At 43.6% G+C, this 18,354-nt stretch overlaps 1 protein-coding gene across 3 annotated transcripts in view; it reads right to left on the bottom strand.

The window, feature by feature from the left end:
* The window catches only part of MAF (MAF bZIP transcription factor), a 184,573-nt gene that overhangs the window by 107,630 nt on the left and 58,589 nt on the right, over nt 1-18,354 (bottom strand). For 2 of the 3 annotated variants that reach the window (XM_063168066.1, XM_063168064.1), the window contains one exon: nt 14,065-15,681. The exons of the other annotated variant lie outside the window; for it this stretch is intronic. In XM_063168066.1, coding sequence (XP_063024136.1) covers nt 15,657-15,681 — 25 coding nt within the window. In that variant the 3' untranslated portion in view covers nt 14,065-15,656. Of the gene's footprint in view, nt 1-14,064; nt 15,682-18,354 lie in introns of those variants that run through there. 3 annotated transcript variants of the gene reach the window in all.

Genomic DNA, 18,354 nt, shown 5'->3' on the forward strand with positions numbered 1-18,354 from the left:
ACCTGCCCTGGGTGGGACAGGAGTCCCCAGATCTGTCCCGAGCTCTGCTCAATGCCCCTCACCAATGTACAGATCAGTACCTGTGACACTAGAACATCTCAAGCTGCTTTTTTTCAGGGGAAGTTTAAAGGTGGTTTCTCACCTCATGAATCAAGTCACTAACTGTTATTTTCACCTGGATCACTAGTGTGTCCCTTGGTGCCCTCTCAGAGCAGATATGGACAATCCCTCTGGAAGAAACCCTCTCTGCTGGCTCTGCCCACTGGACACAAAGCACACCTGCCTCTGAGCAGCTTGGCACAAAACAGAACAAACCGAATGAAAGGCCACATTTAGGAAATAAAATAATACATAAATTCCCAGGCATCTCACTGAAAATCATCCTCAGATGGATGTGGCTGACTCTTGGCCACACTCAGCACTTGCAGCTCGAGTCAAGCTAAGAAACCCTGCAGCCCTGGCTGCCCAGACAGAGCAGAAAGGAGCAGGACTGCAGCATCAGGGCAGTTTGTGTGCAAGGGTGCAATCGCTTTGTCCCAGGAATGCAAACTCCTTGTGGATAGGAAATTCCTGGAATTCATGCTCTCATGATGCAAGGAGGAATGTGCCTTTAAAAATTCTCACAGTCACTTTATTTTCATAGCCTGGCAAGGAGTTTCATACGCTAATCGGGAAGGGAAGCACAGCACACCTTTAAATGAATATGGATAATATTTTTCTATTACCCTGATGATTATCACCTAAATTGGCTTATAAAATGTTTAACACTTGATCCTGGCAGTGTTTTAGCACTGGAGAACTTTTTCTACCAGGGCCAAGTGAAGGATGACCTGGCAGCAAAGCAGTTGGTACCAGAGAATGGTGGGTCACAGTGGAGCTGCTGGATGACACCAATCCCAGACCTCATCCCAGGGCTCGTGTGCAAGCTGAAGAATTTGACAGCAGGCCTAGAGCTTTATCAGAAGGTGGCTCACAGCTGGTGCCTGTTCCTGACCCTGCTGTATGACGTGTCCCCTCATGGGACCCCATAACAACGGGTGCAAAGGCAGATGCCACATCTTCATACCAAGGTAAGTGAAAAGGACACCACAGCTGCACAGAGTCATGGCACGTGGGACAGGGGTATTTTATTTATCATCAGGGCATCCTTTGCCAGTCAGCTCCTATAAACCTTACAGTGACACAAGATTCTTACTGGCAGGCAAAACAGGTGTATACACAGTTCTCAGGGGAATAATGTGATTTCTTGTTCTTTTTACCAGCATTGTTTAACCAGGTCTGACAAACGTGTTTCTGAGAGAATGGAGTGCAGCTGGGTCGAGCAGAAGTGCTCGCCTGAGCAGGGACCTGCATCATGCACTGGCTGGGTATGCATCCCTGCCTGCAGATGCTGTTGCCTCCCAGGATTTCTGACAAAGTGTCTAAAAATCACCAATTTTAGGGTTAGGGTTAAATGACATTTTGCTAATCTGAGATTTCTTTTTGTAACTGGCACAGAGAGCAAGAAAGAGAGAGAAAACCTGAATAATTGAAAGGGAAGGATGGAGCAAATTTTTCTTTTCAAAAGAAAGATCAGTTCTCAGTTGGCAAGAGGAAATCCTACCAAGAATATAGGGAGATAATACTGAGCTGCTATTATACCACTGCATCTCTCTGAGGAAAAAGTTATCTCTCAATGGATCTGAAAGGATGTTTTAAGTGAATCGGTAAATGAACTAGTCTGGGGACGTGAACAAAATATGTGTGTTTTCCAGTCTCTGAATATAAACAAACAAAGCATAAATATTCAGAAACTACTCCAGTTAGTCCTCTCAAAAACTCTTTGAGCAATGAGATAAATAATGTGGATGTTTGCAGTTGAGAGCAGATGATCTCTGAGGGGGAAAAGGCAGGAGAGGCAGGAGCTGTACTCCTCCTGTCCCAATCTTTGGTGATTTACTCACCCATCATCACAGCAGCCCGGCACAGAGCGCTGTCCACACCACATAAAGCTCAGTGCTAACATACGACACACATAATGGACCTGCTTGGAAGTCTTCACTTGAGGATTTATGAAGAACAATCTAATTATTCAACTCAGTGCTGCTCACTACCATTATTGCTCCTATTTAAAGCCTCCATGGAACAGGCCGTTTGTCTCAGGGGACAGACCTTGTCATAGCAGCTTTCATTGATAGAAATACACTCCTCAGTTTTGATAGCAACCCAGCTAATCCTGGAGAGACTTGGTAAACATATCTCACACTTGATAGGCCCAAGGAATTAGGCCTTGACAGCCCTGATTTTCCAGGAACAGAAAAATGGGGTTGCTTTACCAATAAACTCTAATTAAAGAGGAGCAAAGACCGACCCAAAGCCTCTGTTTGCTGCAACAGCACAAGGGCTCTGTGGCTTCCTCCTGCCTGTAATTGCTTCAGCATCCCGAAGGAGGGAGGGGAATTGTCAGCATCCCCCCCATCAAACAGAGGTTGTTCTGTTATTTATAACCCTGGGATATGTAACAGACCAGAGGAGTCACCTTGGCTCAGCAAGTGTCTCCTGTAGCCTAACCTTGGGTGAGCAGCAGCAAGAGGAGCAGTGCAGTGGTGCCAGAGTGGCAGGAGGAAAAGGGGGGCATGGCCAGAATTCCCATTCAACTCCAACCACATGGCAAAGCCTCAGCAGAGTCCCCCATCTTCACTGCAAACAGTTTTCCTTATTTTAAATTTGCCCGAATACTTACTGGTTCTATCTGTAGGGAGAATAATAGATAAAGATCCTTTGTTCCACCTCTCCTACCAAGAGTTAGTGAAGGTTTCATTTTTTCTGTAAATTATTTAAAAGTGGGTGTAATCAACATTTCCTAAGAAACAACTGGGGACTCACCAAATTCCTGTCACTGGCTGCTGGTACCCAGTCACACACTGCCTGTACCAAAGAGATGCTGAAGGATAAGAGTGTGTGGCTCTTATCAGACAACCCTAAATGAATAATTTTTCAGCCCTTCACATTACAAACCAAATGCTGTCCTGAGTGCACCCCTCTGCTTTGCACAGGCTGAGCAATGCCAGCACATCCTCCAGGATTTAAGGCTGTGATATTCAGGGGGGGCCTCAGGGAACAACTGATCAGGTTTTTAAAGGTATTTAGATACCAAACTCCCATTGATTTTGAGACTGGCTACACGTGTGGAAATCTTGCTATTGCTTTGCTGTTTTATCTTTCTTTGCTCAAGGCAGTGCTAAGAATGATAGATGTGCCATAATTAAAAATATACATGGAAAGCTCAACCCACATATATCTGGCCTTCTTTATTTCTCTTCCACCTAGGAAGTCCAGACCTCTTGCCTCAGTGTCAAAATTGGACTATTTCTTTCCCTTGGATAAATTTGTTATTTTTTTCCAACATTCACACCACTTTTTGTGGTTCCTGATCTGAACCTAATCCCTAAGTTTTTGTCTTTTGAGTATGGGACTTGAATCCCACTCCACTGGAGCTTTCTCTGCAGCTTCATTTTTGCTTTTATCTCTCCCAGTTTTTGAAGGCTAAATGAGCAAAACCTCCCCAGAGCCCAACACCAGCCTTGGCATGGTCTACACAACAGTGGAGTGGACACAGCTCCTCAAAACTTTATTTTTGAGGCCACAATCACAAAAACACTGACTTTCTGGCAAATCCTGAACATAAAGGCTAAAACCATGGGCTTTTCCTGCAGACAGGATAGATGCTTGCAAAGGGTTTTGACCTACTTTTCTTTACCCATAATGCAGATCCCAAATGCTTTGGCTACTCATGGTCAGCATTCAAATGCTAAATGTTGCTGTGTGCTCCCACACACATGCTGTGGCCTGAGACAGAGCAGGAAAATCATGGTATAAAAGTAATAATCTGGATTCTAATTGTTGACTGGCACATGAATATTTGAACTGGATAAGGTCATTTCTCATGCTGTATATGGTAAAAGGTACAGGAGGGTTAGAAACCTCTGAGGGTTAGAAAGAGTCAGTTTGAACAGAAACTTGTAGCCAAGGCAGCATCCCTGAGGAATATTTTATAAGGGATGAAATGGGCCTGATTTTGCCCTCCTATCAGAGTGGCACCAGCATGTGCTTCGGTAATTTTTTATGTGCATCATTCTTACAGGAGGCTGGGGGCTGTGTTTGTGTGCTTCTCTGGTTTTGTTTATTTGTGGAAAACGTGTGATGAGATCCACAACCAGCCACCTGTTAAGGCCATTTCCATGCTGGAGCTATTTGGAGTACCCAAAAGTACTGAGTGCCTGAGGAACAGTCAGGAAGGGAGCAGAAAAACAGTGATGGTTATAATACAACACACTTGTGATGACATTTGTTGATTATCTAAAGATTAGGCACCAAGTCCAACTCCACTTGCAGTCAACAAGAAAAACAAACTGCCTCAAAAGGGTAAATCAGCCACCCAAAGATGGAGGGATCCTGGAGGATTTGGATGCAGGAGATTGCTGATTTCTCAACAAGTCTCAAGCAGGATGCCCAAGCTATGCCAGAAGCCACCCTGATCCTACTCATGCATAAATTACTGGGAGCTCCTGCAGTTGCTGGAATAACGTGACTTGACTGCAAACATTGCAAGTAGAAATCAGTGATTTCTTTTTAAACACACTGCATGGGAACAAGATGAATGCAAGCCAAAAACCCATGTGGCTGTGTGATAGATCACACTGTATCACAGCTAGGAAGAAAAGGCTCATTCCTGGCTTCAGCATGGATGCTTGCTGCTGAAGCTAGTAAAAGTCCAGCTAAAGTTATTTTACTAGCTTGTAAGTAACAGCCCTCCCAGATCATAAATTACTTTCCTATAGGAATTTACTGTTCAGGGTAAGATGAACAACTCTAAAAAGTAGCCTGATGATGCTGTCCAAATGAATTTCATTGCAGGATGAGGATTGTGGGATTTATGGTGTGGTTTTGTTCTGTACTCCCACGTTCCTGACAGGTTAAATCACCAAAGTAGCCAACTGGCCAGAGCCTGCTCCAGCCTGCTCTGGTGAGCAAGGTGGTGTAGTGAACTGTAATGGGAATTCTAGACCCCAAACACTCAATGGTTGAACATGGCAAAAGCTTGGGCTGCTCTTTAGGACACCATTTTCTCACCACTCATCATGGTTTTGGATTGTGAAACAGCTTAGCTGGAACCAGCAGAGACATGAGCTGGCAGAGCTTCGACCTGGGAGATGGAGAGAGCAGCCCCAGTTCCTTCTAGCATGAAACCTCCTTCTTTTAATGAGCAGGGCACAGCAAAAACCCCAAACAGCCAGGAGTGCCCATTCTAACACTGTTGGGGGGCTTCTCCCTGTACAGGTGGTTGGGAAGGAGGGAAGGAAGGAAGGAAGGAAGGAAGGAAGGAAGGAAGGAAGGAAGGAAGGAAGGAAGGAAGGAAGGAAGGAAGGAAGGAAGGAAGGAAGGAAGGAAGGAAGGAAGGAAGGAAGGAAGGAAGGAAGGAAGGAAGGAAGGAAGGAAGGAAGGAAGGAAGGAAGGAAGGAAAGAAGGAAAAAAGGAAAAAAGGAAAAAAGGAAAAAAGGAAAAAAGGAAAGAAAAAAGGAAAGAAAAAAGGAAAAAAGGAAAAAAGGAAAGAAAAAAGGAAAAAAGGAAAGAAAAAAGGAAAAAAGGAAAGAAAAAAGGAAGGAAAAAAGGAAGGAAAAAAAGAAGGAAAAAAGGAAGGATAAAAGGAAGGAAAAAAGGAAGGAAAAAAGGAAGGATCAAGGTGAACCAGCTCACAGCAGTCCTGTCTATGAAGGGCAGCCTTGAAGAACACGGTATACCAGGCACTGAGCATAAAAATGTTGATCTACTACAAAAATCACTGGTTTAGCAGTAGAATATTTCCCTCTCTTCCAAGGAACAAATTTTCCTTTTTCCTCTGCCTTCCCCACACACTTGCACACACAGAGTGACACAGACATCTGTTCCCTTCAATCACCCCCACCCCAAGCATGGGTGGGCACCCTGGGCACTCTGCCCTTTCCCCCAGAGTGGTGGGGTCTGGTGGAGTAAACAGCAGAGGGCAAAACAAAACCCACTGCACAAAGTAGATTCCAGTGGAAGAAACTCTTGCACTGAAGAGTATTTAGATAGTGAGACATAAATATGTGAAGCCTTCCCTGGGGGAAAAAAAAAATTAGCTTCATTGCGTCCTCCAGCCTGCCTAAATCTTTTGGCACATTTCAGAATATTGCTGTGCTAATGAGGTAAGGAGCAGCCAACATCCAAATAAATTCCAGCAAGAAGTTCCAGTTTACTTTAAAGTCATTGACTCTCTTAGGAGGAGGTCAAGGCAAAGTTATTTGGTCGTGGTTTTTCTTCTGCTTCCTGTTTTAAGTTACCAAGTTCTTGTACCGTCAAAAAAACTGCTGACTTCTACCCCTCAGGTGTCTGGGCTAAAGTGGAAAATGAGCTGCTCTTTCTTTCCCCTCTTCCTCTCTCTCTCTGTCTTCCTCCCTCTGTGTGCTCCTTTGGGGTTGTCTGAGGGACAGGTACACAGCAAACAGCCCTCAGAACATCCTTAAGGGACTGGACATACAGATTTTACAGATTTTAAAATACAGTTAGGAAAAAAATTGGCCCTTTTAAGACTCCCCTGAATACAACAAGAATACAGGAACCCCAAGTAACACAGACCCAGCTCTGGAGATGGACCTGGAGACCAGAGATGGACACTGGAGCCTTCAGATCTCAGCCAGATGGGATTTCTCACTGTCCAAGTTTTGATAGTGTTAAGATCTGACAAATTACTTTGACTTGTTGTGACTACAGCCATACCTGAGACTCAGATGAAATTTGGGTTCACATTTTTACAAATCTGAAAATGTGGATTCTTTTTTTCTTGAGTCATATGTTTTTAAATGACTGTCTAAGATTCACAGAAAAGTCAGTGCAGGATAACTCCCCTGAATAAGTTAAAGCCTCTCCTGACCTCACTACTAAAGTATTTGAGGCACTAAATGAAACAAGGCATAAGTGAAAAAAGAAAAAAAAGGTTCTGTGGACATGCTACAGCATCTCTTTATCTTCACAGCCTGGAGAGGGTGGAGCACAATTAGCTCATCTGTGAGAAATTTGGACAGGCAAGAAGCTTCAATCAGTACAACATTCAGCTGCAGACCAGGATCCTGCTGTCCCATGCATGGCAGGTTAGAAAGCAGCAGCTGAGCAGGGAGCTCATTGATGGAGGGGGATGTGGTGGCCAGAGGAGTGAGTGGGACCCATGGGGAATAAGGGCACAAGGAGAACAGATGCCAATGGATGCCCTGGTGGTGATCAGGTTCAAATCCCCCAGTGCAACCTCAGCATTGATGACTTCCTGAACAAGGAGCAGGTAGCAAAGGGAACTGTCACCTGCAATGACTCATTCTTCTTTCCCTATGTTCCTATCAGAGGGAAAATATAGAGAGCCACACAGATTTTGCACAAGGCCAAGTTTTAGCTGCCTGCAAGTCTCTCCAAGAAGTTACACTGCTCCTGAATGACTCCCTCGTCCTCTGCTAGAATGGGGTGAAGCTTTCAGCTTTGGTATAGGTTTATGGCAAGCCTCGGGATGCATTCTCACCCAAAATGGGTTTTTTGAGGAATGGAAGCAGAAAAAGATATTCCGAGGCAGCTGGATGTGAGAGTATTTCAATATCCGCTCATCCAAGCTTTAATCTCTAAATTGCAAAAACATTAACATTATTGATTGATCACACATCAATCCAACAGGAAATTTAATTAAATTAAAATGTGTCACTGAGCAGTCCTCACACTGTCACGTATAAATCTTTGGAAATAAGTAGACAAAGACAGAGGCAATTGATACCATGCTCCCAATTCAATTTATCCCCCACCATTTTATTTTCCCACTGATCCCAAATTTGGTCATCTGCAGGGTGTCCATCTGACGCACTCCAGCACCAGAGTCCTCCATATCCACTGCATGTGGGTATTTACAGGATGAGCTAGGATTGTGTTGCCAACTGGATGAGCTAGGATTGAATAGGCTCAAACCAGAGCTCAGATGAGTTAGGACTGAACAGGCTCAAACCAGACGGCTCTGGGGAAACAACCTTATTTCAAGGCACTGTTATGGGGCTCCCCTTAACTCAGCACTGCTCCTCCTTGTAGCAGATTTGTCCCCATGGGCAGGAGAGTCCCAGAAAAAGGCTGAGAGGTCCCTTACATCAAATCCTTTATTCCTGGGCTGAGCACTTTGCAGCATCCAGCAGTGCCAGAGTCCCCACCAGAGCACAGACGTGTGTGGGTAATAGCAAGGTGCTGAAATGGATGATTAAGAAACAACTCTGTACCACAACTTCTTTGGAGTACTATAAATCATTACAGCTGACTGAATAACACAAAAAGAGATTAAGAAATATTTTCTCCAATTCATTTCTGAACAGCAGTGGGTTTGGTTTGCTGTCACTTATGACAGGATGATATTTACTGTAATTTATTATTACCGTTGCTGCTGCTCCAGCAGCCACTGGCTATTCATAAGGAAGTTTGAGAAGCTGGGAAGTTCATAGAGTTGGTGGGTTTTTTTGCTAAAGTGTTTTTTTCTACCTGACAGGGTGTTGTTTTTTCCCCAACATCTGTTATTCTCCTTCCCAAGTGCCAGTGTCCTGAGGGGAAACCAAGGGGCCGCACGTGACTGCGCTCACGCACTGGGGGACAGGGAAGAGCAGAAGGGAAGGAGTCAGCAAACGGTGCTGGGTGAGATGGCTTTGCTTTCAATGCAGCATGGGGAAGGAAGGAAGGGAAATCCAAATCAGTATTTACAGACAGAAAAATCCAGCACTAAGCATTTTGCAGAAAGAAGACAAAAAAACATTTGGTTACCCAGGTGAGTGGTACCCACCACGCTCACCATGGAGTGTACAGACTCCTGTAGATTCTCTGTCTCTGTCTGTCCAGCACCAAGCTGCATGTGAGTGCTGCTGCCTTCAGAAACCCCTTGAATTATTTCAGGGTTTGCTCCCTCTAATCTTACCAAATCCAAACTCCAATTCCATTTCTTGAGAGCCGTCCTCAAAACAAATACTGAGGTAATACCAATTGGCTTGTGACTAGATGTGAAAATAGAGCTGTCTCAGCATGGAGTCCCAGAGACAGGGCACAGATTTTTGCTGTCTCCACCTCCCACTTGCAGCACAAGTACAATTTTCATGCCTCTGTCAGAAGTGCCAACCTGGGGAAGTTGCAATGAGCAAGCAAGGAGAGGAGCGATGAATTAACTTGACAACAGCAATTGCTGCTGATAAATCTCTTAAGAATTTGATCCACAAATGTTTGCTTCTCTGTGGTCCATGATAGGGGTGGCAGTTTTTGGGGTCTCCAGCAGCACATGGTGTGTGTTTCTGCTCAGATGCATATCTGCTTTGCAAAGGAAAATCCCCACAGCACAGAACAGACAAAGTGAGCTTAGCTGCATGGGGAAATGGATCTGGAACTGCATTTAGAGGCGGTGATTTATATATAAATTATAAAGTGTGTCAATTCCCGACACCCATTTATATGGAGTTTGTCAGACCCAGCTCTGGAACGTGTATTGCCTGCAGAAACCATACAGAAAACCTAAGAGGCTGCTGTAAACCCTGGCGTGTGAAAAGCCCCAAACCAGGATTTAATGGATTAGTAAGGCTGAAAAGGACCATCACAGTCATCTGGTTTTGCTTCCTATGTAAAACAGCTGAAGAACTGCACCCACTCATTTCAGCATCAAAGTCATAACTTCTGCTGAAGCTATTGCATAGCTTCAGAAAGACACTCACTCTTGATTTAGAGACTGAAAGCAATGCTCAATCCACCACATTCCTAAGCCAAATGTTCCAGCCATTAACTACTCTTGCTATTAAAAAGGCACACTTTCTGGGCAATATTATCTAGCACCAGCTTCATACAGTCAGATCCTGCTCCATCCTTCCTCACTGTATTAAAGAGCAGGTAATGGTCAGGTTTAAGTTGTGTGCACTGTCCTATGAATCACTGCATGTTTCTCAGACAGTCTTGGAAAAACACCACCTGAGAGGATTTATGAATGCACAAATAATTGACAATATCATTTGCAAGAGAATAACCAGAAAAATCCCCTCTCCTCTGATAAAAACTTCTGCACATTTTTGTGTGTATATCTGTGTTTCATTTTGCTTTTAATCTGATGAGTCTGAGATGATATGGACAAAGAGATACAGGTAAATATGTGTCACACAGATCTCTCCCCCAGAACATTAGTAGAGGCATAATTCTGTGCATCAAAGCACAGTCTGTGTCACATCCAGCACAGACACTGAACAATGTCCCTTTAGAAAGGGCAGAGGGTGAGAGTAGCTTTATGACACTATTGATTTATTCTGTGCCTGCAGTTAAAAACTATACCCAGACAGACAATAAAAATAACTGCTCTAACCATATAACAGCTTCCTGCTACTAAAATGGATTTTACACTTAAAGGCATGGAGGGCTTTTCTTTTTTTTCCTTAAGTCTCAATTATGACTTGTTCTGAATAAATGGAAATGAGAAATTGTCAGAACTGGTTTAATTCTGATGTTGTGCTTTTTTTTCTGCTTGCCTCTGTGTTTAAAAAGGCCAGGATTGTTTTCCCATTGTAAAGTTGTGTTGTAAGTGCACTAGTAGGCACAGTAACCTGGTGTTAATCAGACCAGATAATTTGGTGCACAACTTCTACATGAAGAAATGGGCAATTAGTAGTTTGGAATGGATGTATCATAAGAAAGAAAATTTATTATGGTCTGTGTGGTCAACAGGATGAGCTAGGATTGAGGTTGTGACCTTAGATTTGAATGATAAAATAATATCTGGAGCAGCAGAATCATATCCTAGAATACCTATTTTCATCCCAAGGACTCCATAGCTTTGCACACTGAGATCTGGGCAAGCTGCAAGTGTTTTGCTACACAATACTGGTGTCTTAAGCAGGTCCCTAACAGGCTTCTACTGTAATTAGCCAGTTTCCATGATAATAGAGATGGAAACTTAAAAATGGAAGCCCTGGAATGTGTGGACATGAATGGATCAATGAAATGTTTTAAGATCATATAAGCCTCCCCTGAGGTCTTTATCAAGATCCTTGAAGCTGCTGAAAGAAATGAAGATGGCAGGACAATGGGTCTGTGAGGTGGCACCAGAGGCAGCTGGAGAGGTCCTGTCCCTCTGTTAGGACAGTTTTGGCTAGAAATGAAATTATTCTGACCAGGGGAATAATTGATCTGAAACCTGGGCTTTTTTATAGTCAGCAAGGCCAGTTCTCTGCTCCAGTTTATCAGTTCACAAACAGAACCCATAGGCACAAAACACAGGCAGTGAGGTGACACAAATGAAAGCCCAGAACAGAAGGGAAAATCCCAAACTGTGTGAAAGGCAGTGTGAGACAGGATGAGGTGGTCAGGTAGAGCAAGGAGAGATGTGCACCACAGCCTGTTTCTCTGCAGAATGGAGATGAGCAGCCTGGGTGCATGAGGTCAGACAATATAAGGAAGAGAACATTGGGCTGGAAAAAAAATGCTCAGAAAGGGAAAAAGAAAACGAGGAGGAATCTGCTATTCAAGTGTCATTCCCTTTCCAAAGGTTTTATGATTTGGGAGATACTGCCTGAATGACACATAATGTGAGATATTGTAATGTGATCTCCTGTCCCTGGAGATGCTCTCAGAAATTAGATTATTACATGAGCATGGCTTTTATAGAAGTGAGCAAACATTGTAATAAATGAACTCAAAGAGTGAGAAAATCAAGATTAGACTCTTCACATTTGGCTGGGGGATTTTTTCCACTTACTTATGCTCTGTGATAAAGCTTAGATACATTAATTAACTTGCTTTAAAATTGACTGATTGAATATGTTTGGAAGATATCTTTTTGTTTCAATCTGTAAAACATACAAATAGGAATGTTTACACAGAAAATGACCCTGTGGAAATTGTATACTTCCACCCTAAAGAGAGAAGACTTTTTCACATGTCCTTTTGGTGGTTCTGGCATTGGAAACTTCATTTCTTGTAGTGGGGTTCATTGTCTGCCGAAACCCTTATGGGACATGACACTGAAAACAGGAGTGTGATTTCTCTGATTTTCAGATAATGGTCAACAGGAAACATCTAAGATGGAAGTTAAAATTTTCCTTTCAGCTACAGGTCCATTGTTAATCTTCACTGGATCTTCAACTCCTCTGGACAAGCCAGGATCTGGCCCTTAAGTGCTTGCACACAGCTCCTCCCTCACCCTGGATTTGTCACACAATTTCAAGAGCACAATTTCCCGATGAATCACTCCTCTCTGCTCCTTACACCTCACCTTTATTTTTATTACTTTTTGGGAGCATGATTGTTTTACAACCTTTCAATCATCAGCCTCTTCTGAGGGTTCCAAATGTTGAAGCAGTTTCAAACCCACGTGGTTTGAGCACTCAGCTCTCAGAGCTGTTTTTCCACACTGTGCTGTGGGACCCCTGTGCAAAGACATCAGGGATGGCTCCCAAATCCCACCTGCATGGATGGCTGCTGTCCAGCTCCCTCCGTGTCTGCAGGGCTCAAAAGCAGCTCACACAGGACTTTAAATGGGGGTTCATAGGCCATTGAAGAGGGTTGCACCAGAGCTTTTTCAGCCTGTGGTGAAATCTTCACCCTCTGGCTGGGATGCTTAACTGGGAGAAGAATTTCTCTCTGAAAGTCCCAACAATCTCTGCAATGTTGGAAAAAATCTTTATGGGGGAGTGATCCCTTCTGGTGCTTTTCAAAGCCTGCTCTTCAGAGTAGCAGATATATTTATATTGGAGGTGGGTTGCTAAGTACAGCAACTACTCCACAGGAGCCAGGCACAACAAACCAGCTCCTCAGGTCTGATGCTGTGCTTGAGTGTGGATGGCTCCACAGCTCAATAAGTGTGACAAAACATGAATCCTGAGCAGGGAATTATTTAAGGTAGCTGTGGCATCTGAGGGTTTGTGCAGTGAAGATGCTTTGCAGGAGCTGGTCTCTCCCTGAAGTAATGAATACACTGATGAGTTTTATCAGGGAAGGGAACCATTCTTGATATCTGCTGGTACAGGTCAGAACACTGGGTATGTCTTTGGTGACATAATAGATAATGAGTCATGGAATAATGAGTCATGGCCTAATCAAAGGGGAAAAGGCCATGTCTTACCTGGTGTGGCCCCATATTGTGGATTTACTATGCTTACGCAATGTGAGCACTCCAAAAACTTGTGTCAGGACCAAATCCTAGAACTTGTCTGGTGCTGGGATTTTATGCTACATTTAGGAGCTTGTTTCAGCACAGCTTTCTGGGGGATGAAGCAAATGCATTCTGCCTCATCCATTCCTCCTAAAACAGCAGTGAAAGAGAAGCAGATATGTTTCATCTTCCTTCACTTCCTGCTGAAATTTTCATTTGGGAAAGAAACAGGCTGAACAGAAAAAATAGGAGATAAAGCTGAGAGATCTGAGTGGCTGTGACTGTTTGTAACTTAGTGAGCTGGTCTTTGAGAAGTACTCTGTCCACTAGCTGGATGCCAATTGCCAAGAGATGCTATCAGTTGATTAAAACACAGCCTGCCAGCTTCCTGCTTGATAAAACTAAGTACAATCTGATTGGGAATTCTCAAATCCATTACAGAATGGCTAGTCCATCACTTAAATCAGCATACACCATTTCCCCATGAATCATCAGCATACTGGGGTAATATATTTGCAGCAGCTAAACCCTGACAAAAACACTGACAGTTTGTCAGAAAGGTCCCTGAGCTCCGGATCCTGGGGGTGGGAAATGGCAGGACCGTGAGGGTTTCCTGTTGTTCCCTGCTCAGCTGGGTGAAGGTCATTTCCTCTCCTCTCTCACGCAGAAGAAGCTGACACTCAACCTTTGAAGGTGTGTTCTGTGAGCTCCCAGAAGCAGCAGCCAGCCCATGCAAGGAGCCCTCTCCTGCAGGGCCATGCTGGCAAGGGTCACTCCCCAAAGAGGAGGGCTGGTCAATACATTTGTCTCCTGGCAGGTAAATAAGTTAATCCCAGGAAAAAAAAAAAAAAAAAAAAGAAGAAAAGAAGAAAAGAAAACCATCATGAACTATTACAAATCAGTCTTACACTTTATTTCTTCTGCATGCTGTAATACAGAAAAAACAAAAATAAAACAAAGCCACCAAAAACCCAAATCCAGGGTGCAGAGCCACGCCAGCATTCCTGCAGAGGAAGGAAGGGGCATGCTGCCAACCCATTAAAGATAATCCACTAGCGGGTTGGAGTGTTTAAAAAAAGCCTCTTTTGTTGGCTTTTTGGAGGGTTTTATATCTGCTGAGTTGGAGGTGGGTGCCCAACCCCAGGTACACAACAGTGTTTGGACATCAGCTGCAATGTATCCTTGATCATCCCAATGTGATAGACGGAAGGGTTATTCAAGGAATTGCTGTGGGACCCTTGCTAGCTAAATAACAACCCTGAAATACCAGAGGAACAAGTCAACCCCAGTAAAGCCATAAAATCTTTATTCCTTAACAGAAATAAGACCTTAAGAGGGGAGCAAACTGATGCAAAATCTGAAGAAAGTGAACAAATGCAATAAAATTTGGAGGCCATTTATTACTTATCAGGTAAACAGCAGATTATGATGAAATAATTAAGCCAGAAAGATAAGTCCTAATCACAGGAATTCTCAGATAATGCCTTGAGAGGTGCTGTTATCCTCCAACTCCACCACTTCTCATCCATGTCCTTTTGCATTCTATCTCCATGCCCCTCCCTTGATTCTCCTTCCACTTCTTTTTTTTTTTTTTTTGTGTTATAATTAAACATTTTAAGATCTACTTGTGAAATGGATGGATAATACAACACTTCCTTGTAAAATGTCAATACATTATCTGGTGTAAACTCAGTGTAACTCCATCTCTGGTCTCAATACATTTTATTTACAACAAAATGCATAAGCAGAAGACAAATTTCTACTGTTTGCACAGTTTCAAAAACATAAATAAAAACAATAAGGAGTTGTTTGTGCTCTCCTTTAAATTGCTGGGAGTCAGGGATGTGTCTCCAGAGCTGACAGTGACTTGGAATAGGTGAAGTAAAGCAGAGATTCACAGGCACAGTTTCCTCATTTAAATTAACACAAAGTGAGAGGACAAAGAGGCTCCCAAAATTCTGTCCTTGTGGTTCAAATTTGAATATATGTTTTTAAAGCTGGCCAAGCAACTGAAATTAAACCTCATATAATTAAGTTCCAGTAATTTGAGCAGAAAGTAGTCCTGGGAAAGTTAGGAGGCTGGAAACACTATGGTGAAGAAGATATATTGGATTTTTTGTGCCATTCCTATCACATCAGAAGTCCATAAAGAGGAAATTTAGGGTAAGTGAAGAGTTTTCAGTCTCTGGTGTGCAGACCTCAAAGGTTCACGGACCAAACCACACAAGCAGCTGGTTGGGTGGTGTGTTCCCACCTGAAGTTTTCAGTGCTCTTCAAGTTTTCTGTACAGGACCGTGACACTGCCCCAAAGTGTCCATCCTCAGGGTGCTGCTGCCTTCTTCTCAAACTCACGTGGCTTTGCTTTCTGCTCCTTACACCCACCAGCAGTCCTGGCTTACCTCCTGCTGCTGCAGAAACTTTTGGCCTCCTCATGGTGCAGATCTATAAGCAGTGTGATCTCCTCTGCATCCAGGCATCAGCACTCCGGCTCTTCTGGGAGACTAAGGTTGGAAATTGGAAAAGGGATCACAAAAAGTGATAAAAGTAGAAGTAAAAAAAGATCAGCAGCAAGGAGGAACAGCTACAGAAGACTGGGCAGTTACTAAATAAAATGGAAAATGGGCCAGGAGAAGCTTTGGTGGAAGAAAGAGAAGTAGTGGTTCAAGAGCTGCCAGCCACCAGCAAAAAGGGTGCCACATAGAGCAGATGACCCTCCCTAAAGCACAAGCCCCACTCCAGGCTGGTATTGGAGCTCTGGGAAGTTTGACATCCTTCCTCTTGCAAAGCAGGGTGACAGACACCCTGAAGGACTTTGTGGTGGTGTGGCTGCCCCTTGGATCAGAGCAGTGTCCCACCAAGCCCTGGCTTGCTTTTGGAGAGAGCTCCCCACTGGCTCTCCTCTGGAAGCAATATGTGAGCATTGAAGCTGTTCTGCAGCTGGACCAGTGCCCAACAAATGGAGACAGCCAGGAGATTACTGCAAAACCACCCCAAAGGGAGACACAAGTGTAAACAGAGCTGAAGCATAACCCAAGAGAAACAAGGCTACTGTTAGTTGCCTTAAATTCACTCAATATATCTGGGGGTAAACTGTTGGCAATTTAGAACATAAAAACGTTGAAAAAAGGTTTTTTTTGTAACATGCTGCTATTTTAGGTCATATTGAACCTTCAACATTTGCACACACTTCAGCTAACATCAGTGTGATCTGTACTTAACAAACACAGTGTGCCCAATGATGACTGAATTACTCAGGAGGAACTGCAATTGATAAGACAATGATTTATGGACCTATTGTTTTCTAGGTTCTTGTAAATAATCCTAATTGGTGTTAATCATCCACCCTCTGCTTTGTGTTATCACCAGGCAAAGTACACTTCCTAAAGAAGCTATTTAGGGCCATAATCCTTCTGAAAGGCAAGACAGCTATTGACTTCCACAGGACCTGCACTGAGGTGCTCAACCAGGGAAAACAACTCTGGAATATGAGCAAAACACATCACACTGTCTTCCATGCTTTCACTGAAATTTTCCAATAAACTCCCTGTAAATTCAGCATGTCCCAGTGGGCTTCAAGCAGTGGCTCTCCAGCCTTTCTCTCCAGCTCAGAAATGCACACAGAGGTTCATTTGCTGATGTTTCTGCTGATGCCAGTGTGCAGCTCCTGCCTGCATGATCTGGCTGTGTCAAACCTGACAAAGGCTGCTTTGGAAGGGCAGACACCTGCACCAGGACCTGGTGTTTTTCTGTCTCTGATTTTGTTGTTGCAACAAAGCACCAGATGAAAAAGTGCTTTGATCTTTTGGTGCTCCACTGTTTGTCACTCCATGCCCTCGTCACGAGGGAGCTGTGGCACTTGAGACCCCCTTCCCTGCTGGTTTTGGGTGTAAGGTTTGGTGGGCTCAGTTCTAGTATACAGATCAGCTTGCTTGACTTTAACAGGTCTGCACTTTAAATAACACTTAAATAGCATTCTAGAGGGTGCAGTCACACACTGCTTGCTTATGGAAACTACAAGGAAACCAGACAGCTTTTCAATTTGTGTATCAAAGAGAAGGAGATTTACACATAAAAGGGTGAATTATTTTGATTTGTAGTTTTCAAGCCACTATACATTCTCCAACATAAGTGCTCCCTTGTCTCTGCTTTCTGATAGTTCATATCAGGTTCAGTGGCCTAGATTCTCAAAAGTGGTAATTTTGGAGGCCAATATTCCTCAGTGCCAACACAAGGTGCCTTAAAGAGACCAGATATTGTTAAGATGCTCTATATCTTTGGCAAATAGGACCATTTTAGCACCTCTCAGACTGGACACCCCAAAGTGACAGTGTGAACAATCCTCAGGGGTGGGTTGGCCTGAGGAATAAAGCTTTCCCCCACCACACCATCCCTTCCACTGACACTGGTCCTCACAATACCATACCCCCACCACCATTAAAGATGCCTGCAGAGTCAACACCACCAGTCCTTTTTGACATTCTCAACCACCAAACATCCTAAATAACCTGCAAAAAGAGCTCGTTTCCTCAGCTATTTCATCTTTTAAGTAGCTATAAGAGAAAAGTCTTCTAAGGCATGAGGCTAGATAGCCAAAATCTAGCTATATGGTATTTGAGGGAGAGGAGGGGAGAAACCCTATCCCATTATCTGCATTATCCTGTTACCCTTGGATGTCTTCCATGTACTTGGAAAAGCAATGCCCCATTCTTGAGGCTTCACATTGCAGCCACTGCCTTTTTGGCAGAAGAAGGGTGGATGTGGCTCCCTTCAAAGTCAATCAATGTCACATCTTTAATCAATCTAGAAGGTCACCACTGCACTTCCATCAAAAAAAGTTGGGTACAATTCTCGCTGAGTCCTGATTGTTTGTGGGGAACTCAGGTTGCAGTGGGTGTTGGAAAAAGTCTTTTCTGGCCCTTACCTCAGCACATCTTCTATTCCTAGGCTCTTTGTAAGAGTTTAAGATCAAATGAGAATTGTACCCAGGACTCTGAGATACAACGGTGCAGAAGGATGTGCAGTGAAACCTCAAAACACACCAAAGTCACTTAGCTTTGTGCTTCTTTATGGCTGTGAACACATCCAGCTTTGCTGGGAGGTTCAGAAAGCTTAGGGAGCTTTTGTGTGAAGGCAGGTCACATTTTGAGCAAGCTTACAATGATTCTGAGTTTCAC

This window comes from Melospiza melodia, chromosome 13 (assembly GCF_035770615.1).
Source record: "Melospiza melodia melodia isolate bMelMel2 chromosome 13, bMelMel2.pri, whole genome shotgun sequence".
Classification (NCBI taxonomy): domain Eukaryota; kingdom Metazoa; phylum Chordata; class Aves; order Passeriformes; family Passerellidae; genus Melospiza; species Melospiza melodia.